The 16,692-nt window shown below is 43.8% G+C and overlaps 1 protein-coding gene across 1 annotated transcript in view; it reads right to left on the bottom strand.

The window, feature by feature from the left end:
* Positions 1-16,692, bottom strand: part of ACER3 (alkaline ceramidase 3) — an 82,186-nt gene that overhangs the window by 39,114 nt on the left and 26,380 nt on the right. The window contains exon 2 of the mRNA XM_019524472.1: positions 9,563-9,673. Within this exon, the coding sequence (XP_019380017.1) occupies positions 9,563-9,673 (111 nt within the window). The remainder of the gene's footprint in view (positions 1-9,562; positions 9,674-16,692) is intronic.

Here is a 16,692-nt window from a genome sequence, read left to right as displayed (position 1 = left end):
AGGTTTAGATTAGACATCTGCAAGAACTACTTCACAGTTAGGGCGGCTAGGAGCTGGAACCAACTTCCAAGGGAAGTGGTGCTGGCTCCTACCCTGGGGGTCTTTAAGAAGAGGCTTGATGCCTACCTAGCTGGACTCATTTGAGTCCAGTTTTTCTCCTGCCCAGGCAGGGGGTCAGACTTGCAGATCTACAAGGTCCCTTCCCACCTGACTTCTATGATTCTAAGTGCTAAAGGTTTTCTGTGGCAATTATAAGCAGGGATCTTGGTTTTCTTTGATGAACGCCTCCTCAATTTTCAGATTAAAGCAAGCCAAAATCCACATTTTTCCATGACTAAAATAAACACTCCTAGATAAAGTAGTATATATCACTATCTAGTGTGTGTGTGTGTGTGTGTGTGTGTGTATACACACACAGACAGACATCTATCTATCTATCTATCTATCTATATATATATACACACACACACACACACACACACACACACACAGATAGTGATATACACCATACATCTACCTATCTATCAGTGGTGTTTATTTTAGTCACAGAAAAATGTGGATTTGGGGTTACTTAATCTGAAAACTGGGGATCCCCCCCCATCAGAGAAAACCAGGATCCCTGGTTATAAGTATTCCCACCATTTATCAATCCACGATGAAGAAGTCCCCTACCAGGCATCTCCATTCCTCCTGCCACCTCCCAAAACAGAGTATTTTAAGACTAATTCCCACAAATTCTTGAATTGGAAAGGGCACTGGGGATCTTATTGCATGCACAAATTATAGCACACCAATTTGTTGTATTGTGGTTTGTCCGCCAGACAGACAAGGGGCCGGTCCCACTGCTAACACTACGCAGTTCAACTCCAAAACTAAAGATTATCAGTCGCATTTTTCATAAATTGTTCATGATGGAAAGGAAAGAAATTGTCATTAAAAAAAAACAAAAACAAAAAAGAGATTAAGACAATCACTGACAGCTCAAATCCTATTAATACGTTCTTCCAACAAGGTATTTGCAAGTTGAAATAAAAGTTATTAAAGGCTAAGTGTCACTTTTTAATTGGCTCATTGTGCGTTACGCATCATACAGGTATAGAGTAAGTAGTTCTACATGTAAAAACTGGATGGTGTTTGAACATTACAGCTGTGTGATTTTTTATGTAATTTTTGCTTTTGGCATGCTTTTATAACTGTGTGGAAAGCTCCACAAAACAGCTTTGAACTGAAAAGGAAGCCCCGGCAGATCCAGTGTTATTAACTAGATCAATCACATTTTGAGGCTATCAGAACAGTGTCGGTAGACTACAGGTTGTGGTTTATTATAAAAAAAAAGAAGAAACTTAATGCAGGGAGTTAACTGATAAAAACCTTCACAACTACTTTCTCTAACCAACCTGGAACAATGAACACTGAGGTATGGAGCCTGATTTAAAGATTCAGTCCTTTGGAGACGGATTAAGAGAGTATATAAATTATGTCAACAGATGGATGCTGAAAAATTCGTTTGGAGATTACAGAGCTTTGGGAGTTAACATTACAAGGAGCATTGTATTCATTCACTACTAGTTCAAATCCAGCTAAACAGGGCTGGCAGACATTGCAAAAATTTTTGTAATCAAGATTAGAAAGCAATTAAGCATCCATTTGACAAATAAATATAGTGGAGTTTTTTCCATTTCAAATAAAAAAAAAGAAAAACTATTTAAAATATTTTCCCCCTCACTTGCTGGCTTCTGGAGAGAGAGAAAAAAATCTGTACTTACTCTTTTATCATTTCCTTTTTAAGACATTCTCCATTCCTCACCTTCCCACCCCCACCTTCACTGGGAAAAAGCAAACGAGAGAACCACACAGAGAACAAAAATGCTGAACAGCTATTTTCAGTTGAAAAAAAAAAAAGACGATGATTGACAAACGGAAAGTGGTTCAAAAAGTGTGTGTCAAAAAGGCAAATTATGTACAAAGACATTTCAACCAGCTCTGCAGCAGAGGCTGAGACACTGTAAGGGCTGTTGTTGCCTTTTGACCTAAAGGATTTGGTTCCTACTTTAAATGAGGATGTTGTAAAAGAGAAAAGGAAGCCTGGAGCTCTGAACCCGGTGTCAGCCAAAGGCTGTCAAGCTGTCCCAGTTTCTTCTGATATATCCATTTTCTGCCCATAACTCACCAGTACTTTTTACCACACAACCGAAAGAACCACTGCAAATGTGAAGGGGTCTTAAAATGTATTTTTGCCCTGAAAAGCATTTCTTGAGCAGCTGATACTGCAGAGTATTTAACCTTGCATTCGCATGTGGCCTCTATTCACACTTCCACTGAAAGTGCAATTAAGTTATCTCCATCCTTCCTATTACGCAAGGACTTCAGAATCAAGGCCCTTCTACACAAATATTTGCCTCCCCAAAACCCGTCACCGGGATGAGATGTTCTACCAGCGTTTCCCTAAACAATGGCATTTTTAAACTAGGAACAAACGTGATGAGAAACAATACTAAAAAAATAAAAAAAGGTACCAAAATTAGCTTCCCACATGACCCCTTTCTTATAAAATGGGAAATACAATTAGGTTTCTATACAGAAAGCCAGGTCAGCATCAAACTGCTAAAAGTTTCCCTGTACATAAGTGGCTTTCAGCAAGTGGGAAGTCCAAGTCACAGGGTCTGGCAGAAAGTGAATCAGCCTATTTCTCCTTTAGCTTTAAAAAGCCACTTAAAATAATGTGACAGATCCCATATGACACACTTCAACCTTTTGAAGGGCAATATTCGGACTCTTTGAACACTGGAAGAAAGCACAGCATACACGTCACCATGTTTTAGGTTAGTGTTAGGCAGTCAAAGTAGCACTGAAAAGGACTGGCAACGCAAGATACTTTTCTTCTCAAAACTAATATTACAGGCTTCTTGGTACTTAGCAGTCCCAGATACTGGAGTGTGCTAGTACATAGCTACTGTTAGCTGATGCATCATTCATTTCAAAGTCTTAGTGCTGATGTAAATGCAATCCCATCCACAAATTTAGGCCATGTGTAACTGTTATTCATGCAGTCCCAACAATGCTGGAGCCTTTCAAAGCAACATTGACACCAGAAAAGATTCTGATATTATGTGGGTACCAGCTAAGGACATGTACAAGTTGTATGAACTCTCCCGTGATCTGAGTCTTAAAATGGACACAAAAACTCCTTGGGGATATGGATTTGTAAGGAGTTTCAGGTAGAATAAACATTTTGATACGATTCTGCTTTTAGAGAGTTCTGGGAACTAGAGGGACAATATTCTGTGTTTAGTTTGAGTATTAAAAGGCATCTGCAATTTTTTTCATTTAAAAATTATCCAGACTACTGTATTTCACGGTGTGCAAGTCAAGTTTTGAAGCCCAATTTTTTACTCTTAAAATTCAACCTCGACTTACACACCGTATCATCCTCCCATGAGTGGTGCTGGGCTTGGTGCTTGGCTGGTGCGGCCCAGGCAGTCCCACTTGCAGGGCATGGGGAAGCGTCAGATGAGCCTGGTGCTGCTCCCCGGGGATGGGGACGGGGACAGGCTCAGCCCCATGCCCTGTGAGTGGTGCTGCTGAGCACTAAGCCTGGCCATGTCAGCTGAGCACCGAGCCCAGTGACGCGCACAGGGGATTGGGATAGGCTCGGCATTCCAACTGCAGCAGACAGGGCCAGGCTCGGTCCTTGGTTGGCGCAGCCCCATCATTCAGCCTAGGCAGTGCTGCTCGCAGGGGATGGGGCTGCGACTGCCGAGCACTGAGCCTAGCCGTACCTGTCCTGCGAGTGGCACTACAGCATGCATCTACCCTCTGGGTGCCTAGCCTGCAGTGAGGGCATGCTGGGGCTGGTATAAGTCAACTTCATATTTCTGATCCAAAAAGTTAGGTTGACTTATGCACCGGATCTACAAGATTCCTAACTTTTTGGATCAGAAAAATGGGGTTGACTTATACACCGTGCTGATCTAAACACCATGAAATATGGTACTTATACTGTTGCCAGAATGACAGATTAGGTCAAAACAAAAATCAACCACACTATACACAGCCAAGAAACAAAACCAGTTAACTGCTTAAGGAGTAAAGCAGATACATTTATTTCTCAGGTTTAATTTTGTTGGATTAATTTGCATCCTCATTTGGCAATTGTTGTAGTGGTTTTCCTCTCCTGTATTTCTCCCCAGGGTATAAGGACAGATGAGGTCTTAGCTACTCCATGTGTCTTTTTTTTTTTGGCAGCTGGGTAGAAATAAGGGAATAAAGCCTCAGTTGAAAAGTCTGGAATAATGACTTCTACGTGCACGCGACTGCTCACAGTTTCAATGACGGCAAAGTCTCTGAGGCTGCTTGCCAATTCTTATGAAATCTGTGGCTAGAGTGCAGAGCCCCTCTTCTGTCAGAGCTCATTTATCTCTGGCATAGTTTGAGTCACTGGGCCCTGGAACGTGTTGAGGCATGCCAGGGAAACAAGAACAAAACAAGAATTAAAAATAAAAATAAAAGAAATCTGAGAGCTACTGCACAGAGACTACATTTGTAAAGTCCTGAAGCTCAGGAGTCTGAGAAGAGAGCGCAGAACTGACAATCACAGCGATACACTTGGAGGACATAAAGAAGAGGTTAGCTGAAGTTCCAACCAAGTAAATGTTTGATACAAGAAGTCTGATAGACTTCCTTCTAGAATGAGAAATATGGTATGAAAGATATGATCCCAAACCTAAGAATTATGTGGGACTGAGTCTAATTCTAACAAAGCACTGAAACAGTAAGTCATATAGTAGTCACGCACCAAATTTTGTCTACCTGCTTCATCAGACAAATTAGTCATTCCTCAGCAATAAATATTCCAGATAACTCTGGGAAATGTATTACTTTATTGAATAATATACTTCCATAGATGTTAGGGACTGGAAGGGACCTTACAGATCATCCCACTTGGGCAGGAAAGACTGCTGGGGTCAGATGACCCCAGCAAGGTGGGTGTCAAGACACTTTTTGAAGATTGCCAATACAGTACATTGTATAATATAACTATCATATACTTGGATAATAAAACATATTTCTTCTTACTCAGCTAGCGACAAAATGCCCTTTTGACCTGAGTGGGAGAGGAAATGAAGCCTTAGAACAGTATGCTGGATCTGGAGAAACTTGATTAAAAACTGCAGCTCTGCAATCTCTGTATCTAATCTGAACAAGTCGTTTATTTAATAGCTGGTTCTTTGCTACCACATGCAAAATTCACAATGCACTTCCAAAATTCAAAATGCATTTTATTTACAGAGGAAGTAGGTGTCAGCTATAAAAATCTTGGGGCAATGGGCAGCAAACTGCATGTGCTTTTTTGAACACAACAATATGGAAGAACACAGAGAGATAAACGCCAAACCAGCGGAATGCTTGCAAGTTAGATTTAATACCATATCCTGGGAAACTGGCTGATTGCATTAGGACAATTTCTATGGAGAAGGATTGGTACCAGAGTTGTTGTTCTCAGTATTTTAGCTTAAAGCCCTTTAAATGTTTGTCTTTGAGCTGCATTCGCTGAAACTAAACCAAAATGTTCTCGTCTTAACTGGAAAGCAGCAGAAACAGCAGAGCTGCTTTTGGAACATTAACAAAAAGGCAATCGGATTCATCGAGCGAGGAAGCTCAGCTAGGAAGCTTTTAATGCAGTCTGGTACCTGATGCGAAATCCCTGAACAGGTTGGGACTAAATCTGTGTTTACTCATTTGTGACGAAGTGACTGTAAGTAGACCAAAACCTGTTAATAAATAAAAGCTGTCGCAAGCAAAAGCATTCCCTCTGGCATTTCCTTAAGTGAAGGACTTTCTGTATGGTTACCACATCTCCACTTCAGCTTCTTTACCTTTCAGCCAGGGGCTTGCACAAGGTAGCAGAGTTCTTGGCACTTTTCTGCTAGCTTTAAAATCAATAAGAATGTAAGAGGGTACATGCTGGGGACCATCTTAACTAGTGCCTGGTCTCCCACAGTGGCACACAGTAGCAGTTTAATTTTTCAGTCACCAGTTTTATTCTATAATGGAGCAAGTTGAATGTTAACAGAGGCACTGTCCTGCTGCTGTTTTCCCCATCATCTCTGTAAGTATTTAGTCCCTCTAAGCCTTAATATGTTCAAACAACTGTACAAACAGCAGCAATGTAAACTGTTCATTAACAATATTTTCCCGTTCCATAAATTAGACAAGACAGACCAACAATGTCAGGAGCAAACTGTAATCTGGGTGTCCAGTAAGTCACCAAGGGTCTGGCTCTCAGGGCATCAAGGACCCAGTTTTGCAGCCATAAGTTAAATACCTGCTCAAGGTCAGTTAGTAGCAGAGCCCAGACTGAAGTCATGAGTCCCTGCCTTCCACTCCCACTCTTAATTCACCAGCCCACGCTGTAATTTTTCCCAGCTGAGTGCCTTTCAGGACAATCAAGTCAGTTCTCTGTCCCCCCCAGGTAGTTCTCTGCAACCTCTAGTGCCCGTAGACACACTGGCTAGGTACAGACATTCACAAAGCTGGAGGTGGAATCGATCTAAGTTACGTGGTTTTCTGTAAATGATGTAGTTTAGATGGGTAGAGAACAGAACACACGTTCACCGTTTGATGGGGCAGGTGGGGGTAAATCTTAGACCCAATTCTGCCATTTTTAAACCAATCTATGTGCACCAAACTCCTGTTCTGTTATGGGTATGGACTGGTTGGTTTTGTGCGACAACCTTATGCTCTGTTCTACAGACTGGTTTCCAATCACTTCTACTGTTAAAAAAGAGATGTCTGTGCTTGGCCTCTATCTTCATTGCAATGCTAGCCAAGGGCATTAGCTGTGAATTTAGCTTCCCTCCACACAGAGAAACTTTTTATCAGAGTTCAGTGGCACTTTCAAACCAGACTAGTTTGTTTGTCCTTGGTCACAGGCTAAAGTCACAGCAAGGATTACACTTTAACACCTGTGACTTTGCAGTGGAGGACACAGGCTAGACCACTCCAATGCTGATAGCCTGCCCTACACTTCCTTCACAAGCCCAAAAAGACAGAAATTCCACAGTTCCCTGAAAAAGAACCAGAGTGCTTCAATATATTGAAACACAAAGACCCAGAGATGTTCCAGCAACACACAACCAAGTGCGGTGTCACCAGGGACAGATGAACTTGGGCATGGCTTTGCAGTATGATTTCTAGGCTAGCACTGATCATCCTAAGTCACTCTGCTGTGAACACAAAACACTTCATGACATAGATCTCCACCATGGTACCTCTTGTCATTCTTGAAGTGCTTTGATAAACAGTTAAACAATCAAAATTGACATTTAAAGTATTATTGGCAGCAGAGTTGGTATTCACAAATATTAATGCACCAGCTCATGCATCAGGAATGTTGTTTTGGGCTTTCTGCATAATCGACTCACTCTCCCCTGCCCTACCAAGCCCTCAACCGCAGCTCAGGGCCAAAGATTTCCAAGAGTTTATTAAGCCCCCCTCTCACCTGCAACACCCTCCCCCCCACCCCCCAAAAAAGACTGCACACAATGCCAAGACAATGGTACAAGTCATGCTCACTTGCACCCATCTCCATGGCTAATCACGCAGGCCAATGTCTAAGTGCTATATCAGTTGAAATCAAATGCAAGCACTTGGGAATCCTTACTTCAATGCTCTTTTCTCCTAGTCAGACTGCTGCAAAGTGCATACAGGCAACAGCTGCTTAACATTGTTCCACTTAGCACTATTTTGCTATAACGCTCATTTTAAATTGATACTTGATTTCACTTAGCAAGTTTCATTATAATGCTCACAGTCACCATCTTGGGTCATTAAAAACACTTGCGGTCACCATCTTGGATCGTGAAATACTTTTGGTTTCACTTAAGACACAGTTTTTCAGGAACCAATTAAGAGCGCTAAGTGTGGGTTGCCTGCACTCTGAGGGCTGCAACTTTTTCAGGCCAACTGATGGAGAAGTCAAAACAGTTTTTATCCCTGTTTATTTTACACATTTAGTGATCCTTAAGGATGAAAGATCTTCTCACTCAAGATAGTCTTCTCCAAAATCCAAATGTCAAAAGTCCATTTCAATGCATCCTTAGACATGCCTCTTTAAACGTGAGCTGTGCATCCTTTACTCTATCCCCAGCTAGCCTTTGTAAAACCTACTTAAAAAATTTTCCAGGCAGCTTGTTAAAACTGAGTTGACGGCTCTGATGCATACAAACTCTCTGTTTGTTAATTATAGCAAGTCTTTCCCACCCACCAGTGCTACCGTGGTCTCGTCTACTCTACAAATGTTCTGCCAACAAAACTCAGTGCATCTCCACTCAGAGCCCCACCACAAAACTGCAGCCAGTAGAAGGAGTATGTGGACACTACAGTGCTGTATGCTGTTGTTAGCAGCTGCTTCAGCAGCCTGTGCCTTCGCATTCAGCTGACACAGCTGTTTCACTGGAGCTGCACAGAGCCATCAGAAGTACATGGATTCATAGATATTAGGGGCTGGAAGGGACCTCACAAGATCATTGGGTCCAGCCCCCCTGCACTTCGGCAGGAAAGACAACTGGGATCAGATCATGGGTCCTTGTGTTTGTGTATGCAGTCAAGATGTCTGGAAACACAGTCCAGTGAATGTAGACAAGGCCTAACATTAGGTCTCCATATAACGTACTCCATATTTTAGTATTTAAGTGATGTTAAGGCTGCTCCATGCATACAGATACAAGCTTTTTTTTTTATAGTATCTACTTAAATCTAAATAAGTTAGCACTGCCTTAATAATCCCCATACCAGCACCACTTTTTCTACCAATGGCAGACAGAGAGAAAGGAAAGGGAAAGGACAGTGTGGACAAAGACCCAATCCTATATACCAGAAGACTAAAACTTAAGACCATCTGGAAATTCACTCTCTTTTTGCTGGTAAGGAAGAGTTTTGACTGATAGTAACATTATCAGCTCCCCAGGGGTGGAAGGGAGGGGTTCCCTCACCATAGTTTTAGCAGTATAATTATCTGAGGCTCCTTAGGAACCAGCCTGTAAATCAGCACACCAGAGTCCCTGGGAAGAGGAGAGGCCCTCCAGCTATGGAACAAATGCCTCAAATATGGCTATGATTAAGTGGCTGTGCTAATATAAAAGTCAAAGAGTAATTAAAAAGTAACTTGCAACCAACAGGCCTGTGCTCATCCAATTCCTCACCCACTTGTGTTATTTGTGTTTTTATAAGCATTATGAATTAAACATACTAAGTGAGTGCTAGCCTGTTTGGCAGGGACAGACCACACAAGAGAGCTTCTGTAAGTCAGCATAAAAGAAAGCAGTGTGCAAAAATACGTGCGGGGGAACAGGACACATGGCCAGAGAAGATCATTTATTACATCAGAAAGTTATTTGGTGAATTCTAACTCTAGATATCAATCCTTCCAATTAACGCTAACAAGCTAAAAAATTATAACTTCAGCCACAGTTCTAACACAGAAAACCCTCTGATTGTCTCTAAAAAAGACCTCATCTGAAGTCCCTGCATAATTAAAGTGCAAATCAAATTTTACACATACCTGTGAGACTCAAATATGCAGCTAAATACCGTTTTTCAAGGCCATCTTTATAGGACTGAATCGCACCATAGATTGGAGGTAGAATGAAAATCAGGTTACTCACTGTGTTCCCTGTAGGACAGAAACCAAAGCAGAGATTTAGTATTGGGCAATGTGTACTTCAAATGAACAAAGCTGTATTCATTCAAACAAGACTTCAGTTTTCAGCAAAAAAACAGCTACACCTTTCAGCCAGGTCCCTTTATGCTTTGACACTTGGGCTGCAGTTAAATTTTGCTAACAGCCAGGCCGCCTTATTAACCTTTTCTTTCTTTCCATGTGTTTCGGTAACAGCAAGGCATACTACTTCAGACCCAAATGTTAAGGCTAGGTGGTGGTTAACCTTTTGGCAAGAGCCAGAAAATTATGGTTATTTTGAGTTAGTCTAATAAAATATACCAGATTTACCCAAAGAACCTGGTCTGGTTACTTCGTTAGCACACTTCATATGTTCTACTGAAACTTTTCAAACAAATAGTAATTCTCAAATCACTTGAGTTTTGCAATTTTAAAGGCTTGCTCCTCATATTCCTTTTTCTGACCCCACAAGCTGGCTTAAACTATTTATCCCAAAATTAAAGTTTTACCTTTTTAATGAACTGTGTGTATTGCCACACTACATAAAATTCCCAGAACCAGGACCCCAACCTGCTAGTCCCTGCAAGCACAGAATAACCAGCGTCCCCATCTGAAACAGCTTCCAGCTTAATTAGAGGCAAGGCAGCAAACAGATTGACAAGGGGAAGTACAAGGAAACTGAGACAGCATCGGTCAGCATGAAAAGAAGCAGTTAGGGTACATCAGGGAGCTACCTGTTGACAAACTTTCTGTAAGCATCATAGGACAACAAGAGTTTGCAGATGGATGTTTCCTGGGAGTAACCCTGAAATGTGATGGGTAGTGTGAGAGAAAGCGTGAAACTGGCTTGTTTGAAAATCTAACCGAGGGACGATGGAGACGAGCCTCACTGGCCAAAGGCAGGAGTTGACCTCTCGATACTGAACAAGAGGACAAGCAAGGTGAATTCTGAAAGCAGAAAGACCAGGTTAGAGTTGGAGTTGAAGCAATAGAGAAAGCTGAGCCAGAGAGAAGCAGAGAGAGAGGATACTGTAGTCAAAGTAATGTATCAGTTTTCTGGAACGTGAAAATGCATTGCCAGGATCTGCAAAAAATAAGTTGCAGTAACAGAAACAAGAGGTAAGGGCTTATATGGGCACATTTTGACTGTGGGGATGGACAGGAAAGTCTGCATCTTCAGAGGTGTTAGGCAGAAAGTGTGCAAGGACGTAGGCAGACACTGACATGGGGATGTACTGAGAAGTCCAAGGTGAAAAGGCCACAGAGATTATTGGTCTGAGAGACAAGGAAAATGGTGATGCTAAGCATGGAGAAAGGAGATATCAGGAAAACCCTTCGGGAGAGGGAGAGATGAGCTATTTTAGCTCTGTTGCACATAACATGGCAGGTAGGCATTTGCGAGGGGAGGTCAGGCAGATATGGCACTTAGTAGCCATGACATGTTTTTAAGATGGCTTTCAGTAGGATCCCCAAACTCTATGGCTGGATCCAGATGTGCAGGCATGAATGGTTTGTGACACTGCAAAATTCTTTGCAGTGCCACAAACCGCATGAGTTGTATGTTAATCAGTGTGCAGTACTGCGAAGATGCAGTGCCATGGGAAAATATGTTACCGGGATTTCCCAGTAGCAAAAAAACCCTGGAAAAAAAGTGGTGCAGAGTCCCTGCACCGAGGCATGTGGAACCCCCGTGCTCAGGCACACTGTGCCCAGGCAGCTGCGGAGCAGCTGGCTGGGGCGCAGGAGAACAACCAGCCCAGGACTGCCTGCTGCCCCCATCTCGAGGCATTCTGTGCCCCAGCCAGCAGGGCAGTCCCCCATCTCCACATGCTGCTCCCTGGCTGGCCGGGGCACAATGTACCTCAGCATGGGGGTCTCTGTGGTGCAGCCCCTGTGCCGAGGCACAAGGAGACATGGGAGCAGCCAGCCCAGGGCTGCCTACTCCCCCGTCTTGAGGCATGCAGTGCAGGGAGAACAGGAGCTGTGCCCAACACAGATCTCCAGTTGTGGGATGAACAGAGATCGAAGGCAGTGAGCTAAATGTTCAGCCCAGATGTGTTCATTAAATAATTCATCACCACAAAGAGGCATCAAAAGCAAGCATCAGGCCTTAGAAATGCTCCCCATAGCACACCCTGCAGCCAACACAGCAGTATCTGCACAGACACAGTGAGCCCATTACACTGTTGCCTACACTTTGTGCAGTCACATCCGCCAGTGCAAAGTGCCTACAACACTGCCTGAGCCATTCTGATGCAATTCATAGATTGCTAGGGGCTGGAAGGGACCATCGGGTCCAACCCAATGTGGGAAGATTTTCACACCCATCTGACGCTGGCATAAAAGGACTAGGTAAAGGCTCAGACAACTGTAAGCAGAACTGCACAGGAGGTGTAAGGAAGTGAGTAAACAGATCTGACCTGAAGTGGTGCAAATTCAGCAGCTTATGCATGGCCACAACGGTCAGATTTGTGGAGAAACAGTTATGTCATATGTCACAGTTATGTCATATGTCTTCACACCCGAAGATTTCTTAAGAGGGATGGTGCAGGAAAACACAGGAAATGCACATGCCATGCATGATCACACACATGCTTGAGAAAACCACAAAACAAAGTGCTCTGTAGCATATTAATATTCTAACCCAAGCGTAGAGGTGGTGAGCTGTATTAGCTCTCACCGGCCCCCTGCTACACATTACATACTTTATACAATTAACTGGTTACTCATGCAATACATTTGGACTGGTCATGCCTGCCAAATAATTATCACCATACAAATGACTATCAAGCTCTACCAAGAGTAAACAACCTACAAAAAGTTAGTGCTTGAAAATGTGTAACAACTCTTTAGCTGGTTCCTATGCAGCTTTAACCTGAGCGTGCGGCAAGGCCCTGAGATGCCACCCTGCCCTACCTTCTAACTGACTTTAGACTAACTGGGCCAAAGAGGTGTGAGCTTTCATAGGCAACAAACTACTTCATCTGATGTTACCCGATAAAGTAAGCTGCTACCAAAGTTCATGCCCCTCTGAACCAGTTAGTCTACAGAAATGCTATGCTAGTCTACCACTAGTTACTTAAGGATTAAATAAATTAAATAACAACAGGGAAACTATATGAAGCCTTGCACAATATTTCATCTCAATTTAGTTTCACAGATTCTAGGACAGGGCTACATCGCCACCTCTTCTCATACAAAACCTATTCTCCCCAATGCTGTGTCCCCCAAATGCCGTGCCCCCAAGACTATCAGGCAAAAGCAAGTGAAAGCAATTGGATTGTGTTCACATGCTTTTAAAGCCCCATTTACTTTGGGGAACACGATGAAAACTAGACAGGATTTATGGGCATTCATCTACAGCTTATAAAACCAAGACATAAGTATATCATTAGTCCAACAAGTGAACCAGAATATGAAATTATCTGGATGATGACTAGTCAGTTCAACTGTTTTCACTGTCCAAGCAAAACCAACTTAAAATGACAAACCCCGGGAAGTTGGAGGCATCTCATTTTCCATGTCAGATGCTTTTCACAACCAGATAAAAATCACGTCCCAAGCAAGCATCTCTAACAACCTGATTTATTGCCATGCTGCATACACAAAACGGCTTCACGTTTGATCTCATCACACTTAGACTATTCTAGTTGCAAGTCAGCCATCCTCAGGCTTACAGTCATATCTGCAGAGGAAGACTCTGGCACCCAAATAAACCTGAGGTTCTGCAAACCCTTAACTTCCCTTTGGAGGCTATCACCCTGGGGACCAGTGCCACAAAAGCTACATTCAAAAATCAGGCATTACTTTTCCCCTACAGAAGGAAGACCTTTCTAGGGAAGGAAGTTCCCCACCCCCTGCAAGAGGCATCATGTCTCAATCTCTGTCTGTGATCATCAGTTTGAAGGGGAAAAAACAGCCAGCTGCCAAGGAAAATGATAGCCACGGAGGGTCTGTCCTGCTCCCTGGACAGCTCCGGGCCCTATGCACCGCCCCTAGCTCCAGCCGCCAACCCTGCCCCACTCCCTCCCTCACTGTGGGGGCTTCAATCTGCTCCCCCCCTGCATTGCCATTGCACTTGGCTCCGCACTCCCAGGAGGATGCTGGCAGCAGCTTATCCAAGCACATAGCCCTGGAGGAAGCCCCACTTAAATTTCAGCATTTACTGAATGCATGATAATATACACATTTTAACATGGCCATTACCTTGCTCTTCCCCAAAGCCACACCAGTGTCTCTCTTATGCTTAAAAATCAGAGCTAGATTTATTTGGGAAAGGTGCCCTGAACACTAAGAGCCACATCAGTGGCATGTACATGGCCATGTAAGCAGAGCGTTTGGCAGGTATACCAAGCTTAGATTGTATTTGCAGCTGCAAAGCTATGTTCACCCTGTGCCTCCTTTTCAGGCATCCTCTGAAGGCTGGACTAACACTGTGCAGATTAAAATCACCTAGGCACACCAAGTTTTCAAATGAAAAGAAACCAGGACCAATGAGTGATGCTGGAGTAGGAGCAAGGCCAGTACCCTCACTCCTTTTAGCTCAACGAGGGGCTTGAACCTCTATCTCCTGCTTCTTAACAAAGTGCTCTATCTACCAGGCACTGGCCAGAGCCACTTTCCAGCACTCCTAGAAACAAGGCCACTGGGCTGCCAAGGGAAAAGAGCAAGCCAGAGGGAGTTTGGGTTAATGAAAGTAATACTGCCCCGGAAGGGAGGAGCCCTGCCTTTAACAGTCTCTTTGCACCTTATACTTAATATGCATTGCATAAAATGGAAAGCAAGTAGTTGGATATTATCAGCCTGCTTAGGTTCTCAGGGCTCCTCCCTTCCAGGGCAGTGTCTCTCCCCCCCCTTCCATCCCCTCCTTGGCTGTCCAGCTTCAAAAAGAGGGCTGGAAAGTGCTCTGGGCAATGCCTACACCAGGCTTGGTGGTTAAAGTAGTAGGAGATGAAGGGTCAAACCCACTCTGGCTGAGGGTGGGGCAGGAACCGGGGTCTCTCTCCCTGGAAAAGTGCTACTGGCCTAAAGGTGAGATAGCTCTCCTCTTACTCCCCTTTCTAGGGGCTACACCTGGGCAATCCTCTTGGATCAAAAACTGCACTTACCCAGCCACTCTGGCATGTCAAAATGAGACAATTCAGCCCCAGGCTAGAAACAAGCATCACCAAATGACGTGGATTAGTTGCACCACAATGTGTCCGTGCACAGCCAGTCTGCTTCGCTGGGCAAAACACACACTGCCCGGTGATCCGGCAGAACAACAGGCAACATGACCCTCACTTCCAGCGACATGCCCCAGCAATCTCCTCACTGGTGTCAGTCCTGGGACTGTGCCGGGGTGAATTTGACACCCTGGTGTAGTGCCATGGCTGGTATCAGTCACTGAAGTGTCCCACCTTTTCCTACTTCCAGAGACACACCTCTAGGATCTCCAGGGCACATCTCTGGATGTGTGGAAGGTTAAGGATCCCTGATTGTAGAGATGTGCCCAGCCAATTTTCAGAGGAAGTATCTGGAGGTGGGGAACCCTGTCTTTCTCTGCTTCCAGATGCATCCTAGAGAATGCCAGGGGTGCTTCTCTAGAAGCAGAGAAAGCTGGGCAGATGCTCTCTGGGCCCGACCCTGCACAGGAATTTCTGGGGCCTGCAGAAACAGGGCCCCTGAAGCCTTGGGAGTGCCTGCCCACAGCGACGGGCAAATGTAGGCAGCTCCAGCTCCTTGCGCTCTCCCACCATAAAGCAAACACATCCACCACAATAAAGCAGCACTTTACTACTACCTTTTGTTCATAATATCAAGGCACTGACAAACAATCATAGATATCTATTTGCTGTTGCTCTGTGCTGCTACAAAAATGTTTATGGTGGCACAAAGGCAATGAAAGGCAACATCTGTTACCACCCTAAATCTTCAAATGAAGTCAGACATGCTACAGACAGGATTTCGTAACTTAACTGGACACTAAAGATCCCAGATTTAACACAGACAATGGTTTTATGGCTTGTTACAATGCACCTGCTCCCTCTGCTACCTTCACTGAACTCTACAAATGATAATGAGTGTCTTCCCTTTGGAGTGGTCTTTTCTTTTCCATAGTAAGATTTCTCTCTTTCAACTGCTCTGTGCTTGGACTCTAATGATTTATTTTCACTTCTCTTTGCTCCACATGTTTGCTTCCTGGTTCACTGCATAAATGACCATTTTTATTTGCGTAATGGGGTTAAACAGAAATAACTGTTCTTGTTGTTGTTGTTGTTGTATTAGCCCATAGGCTGCATCTGCTTCTTGCCCAGACCAGAGGAAGACAAGCTTTTGGGCCCAAGATGTCCTATTGCTCTCTGCTGGAGCAGAAGGGAGACAGAGAGACAGACTTTCTCAAAGGGAGAAAGTTGGTTATGTTAGCTATGTTAGTCTGAAGTCAGGCAGAAGGCAGGGCAACATGGCACCTTAGAGACTAACCTTAGAAAGGCATAACACCCTTGCCTGTCTTCTTCATACATACAGTGGTCCAATAAAGATATTTGCAAATGAATCCTGCTTTTCCCAGATTCCCTGGATTGTCACAGCTACATTACAAGACTACTACAACACAGTTTCCAAAGGAGCTGACACAGTTCTTAAGGGGACAGTTAGTTTGCTATGATTAACAGTAGAGCTAAGAAAATATATAAAAAGAGTTCAACCTAAAACCATAAAGAAACATCCAGGAATGTGTGCACTTCAGAATAAAGAGCCCCTAAGCCTTCAAATTCATATGGGAACCCAGTAAAAAGATGCAAGAAAACAAGAATTTTGATTGGAATGCTCTAAAATGTCCCAATGACATGCTAATGGAATTAAACTCTTATATCACCTACACTTATCAGCCTGCATTCTCCTTTAATCTAGGTTGACCACCTTCTGAAAATGGAAAAGCAGGACACAAGCCCAGTTCTACCCCCACTCCAGCCCTCTGTCTACAAGCAGCATGGCCAGAGTGGAGCCGGGGGGGGGGGGGGGGGAGGGAGGGC

The sequence above is a fragment of the Gavialis gangeticus genome, unplaced genomic scaffold (assembly GCF_001723915.1).
Source record: "Gavialis gangeticus isolate Ggan-Ray unplaced genomic scaffold, GavGan_comp1, whole genome shotgun sequence".
In the NCBI taxonomy this organism is placed as follows: Eukaryota; Metazoa; Chordata; order Crocodylia; family Gavialidae; genus Gavialis; species Gavialis gangeticus.
Note: the sequence above shows the minus strand (reverse complement) of the source record. Positions and strands in the feature narration are given on the sequence as shown.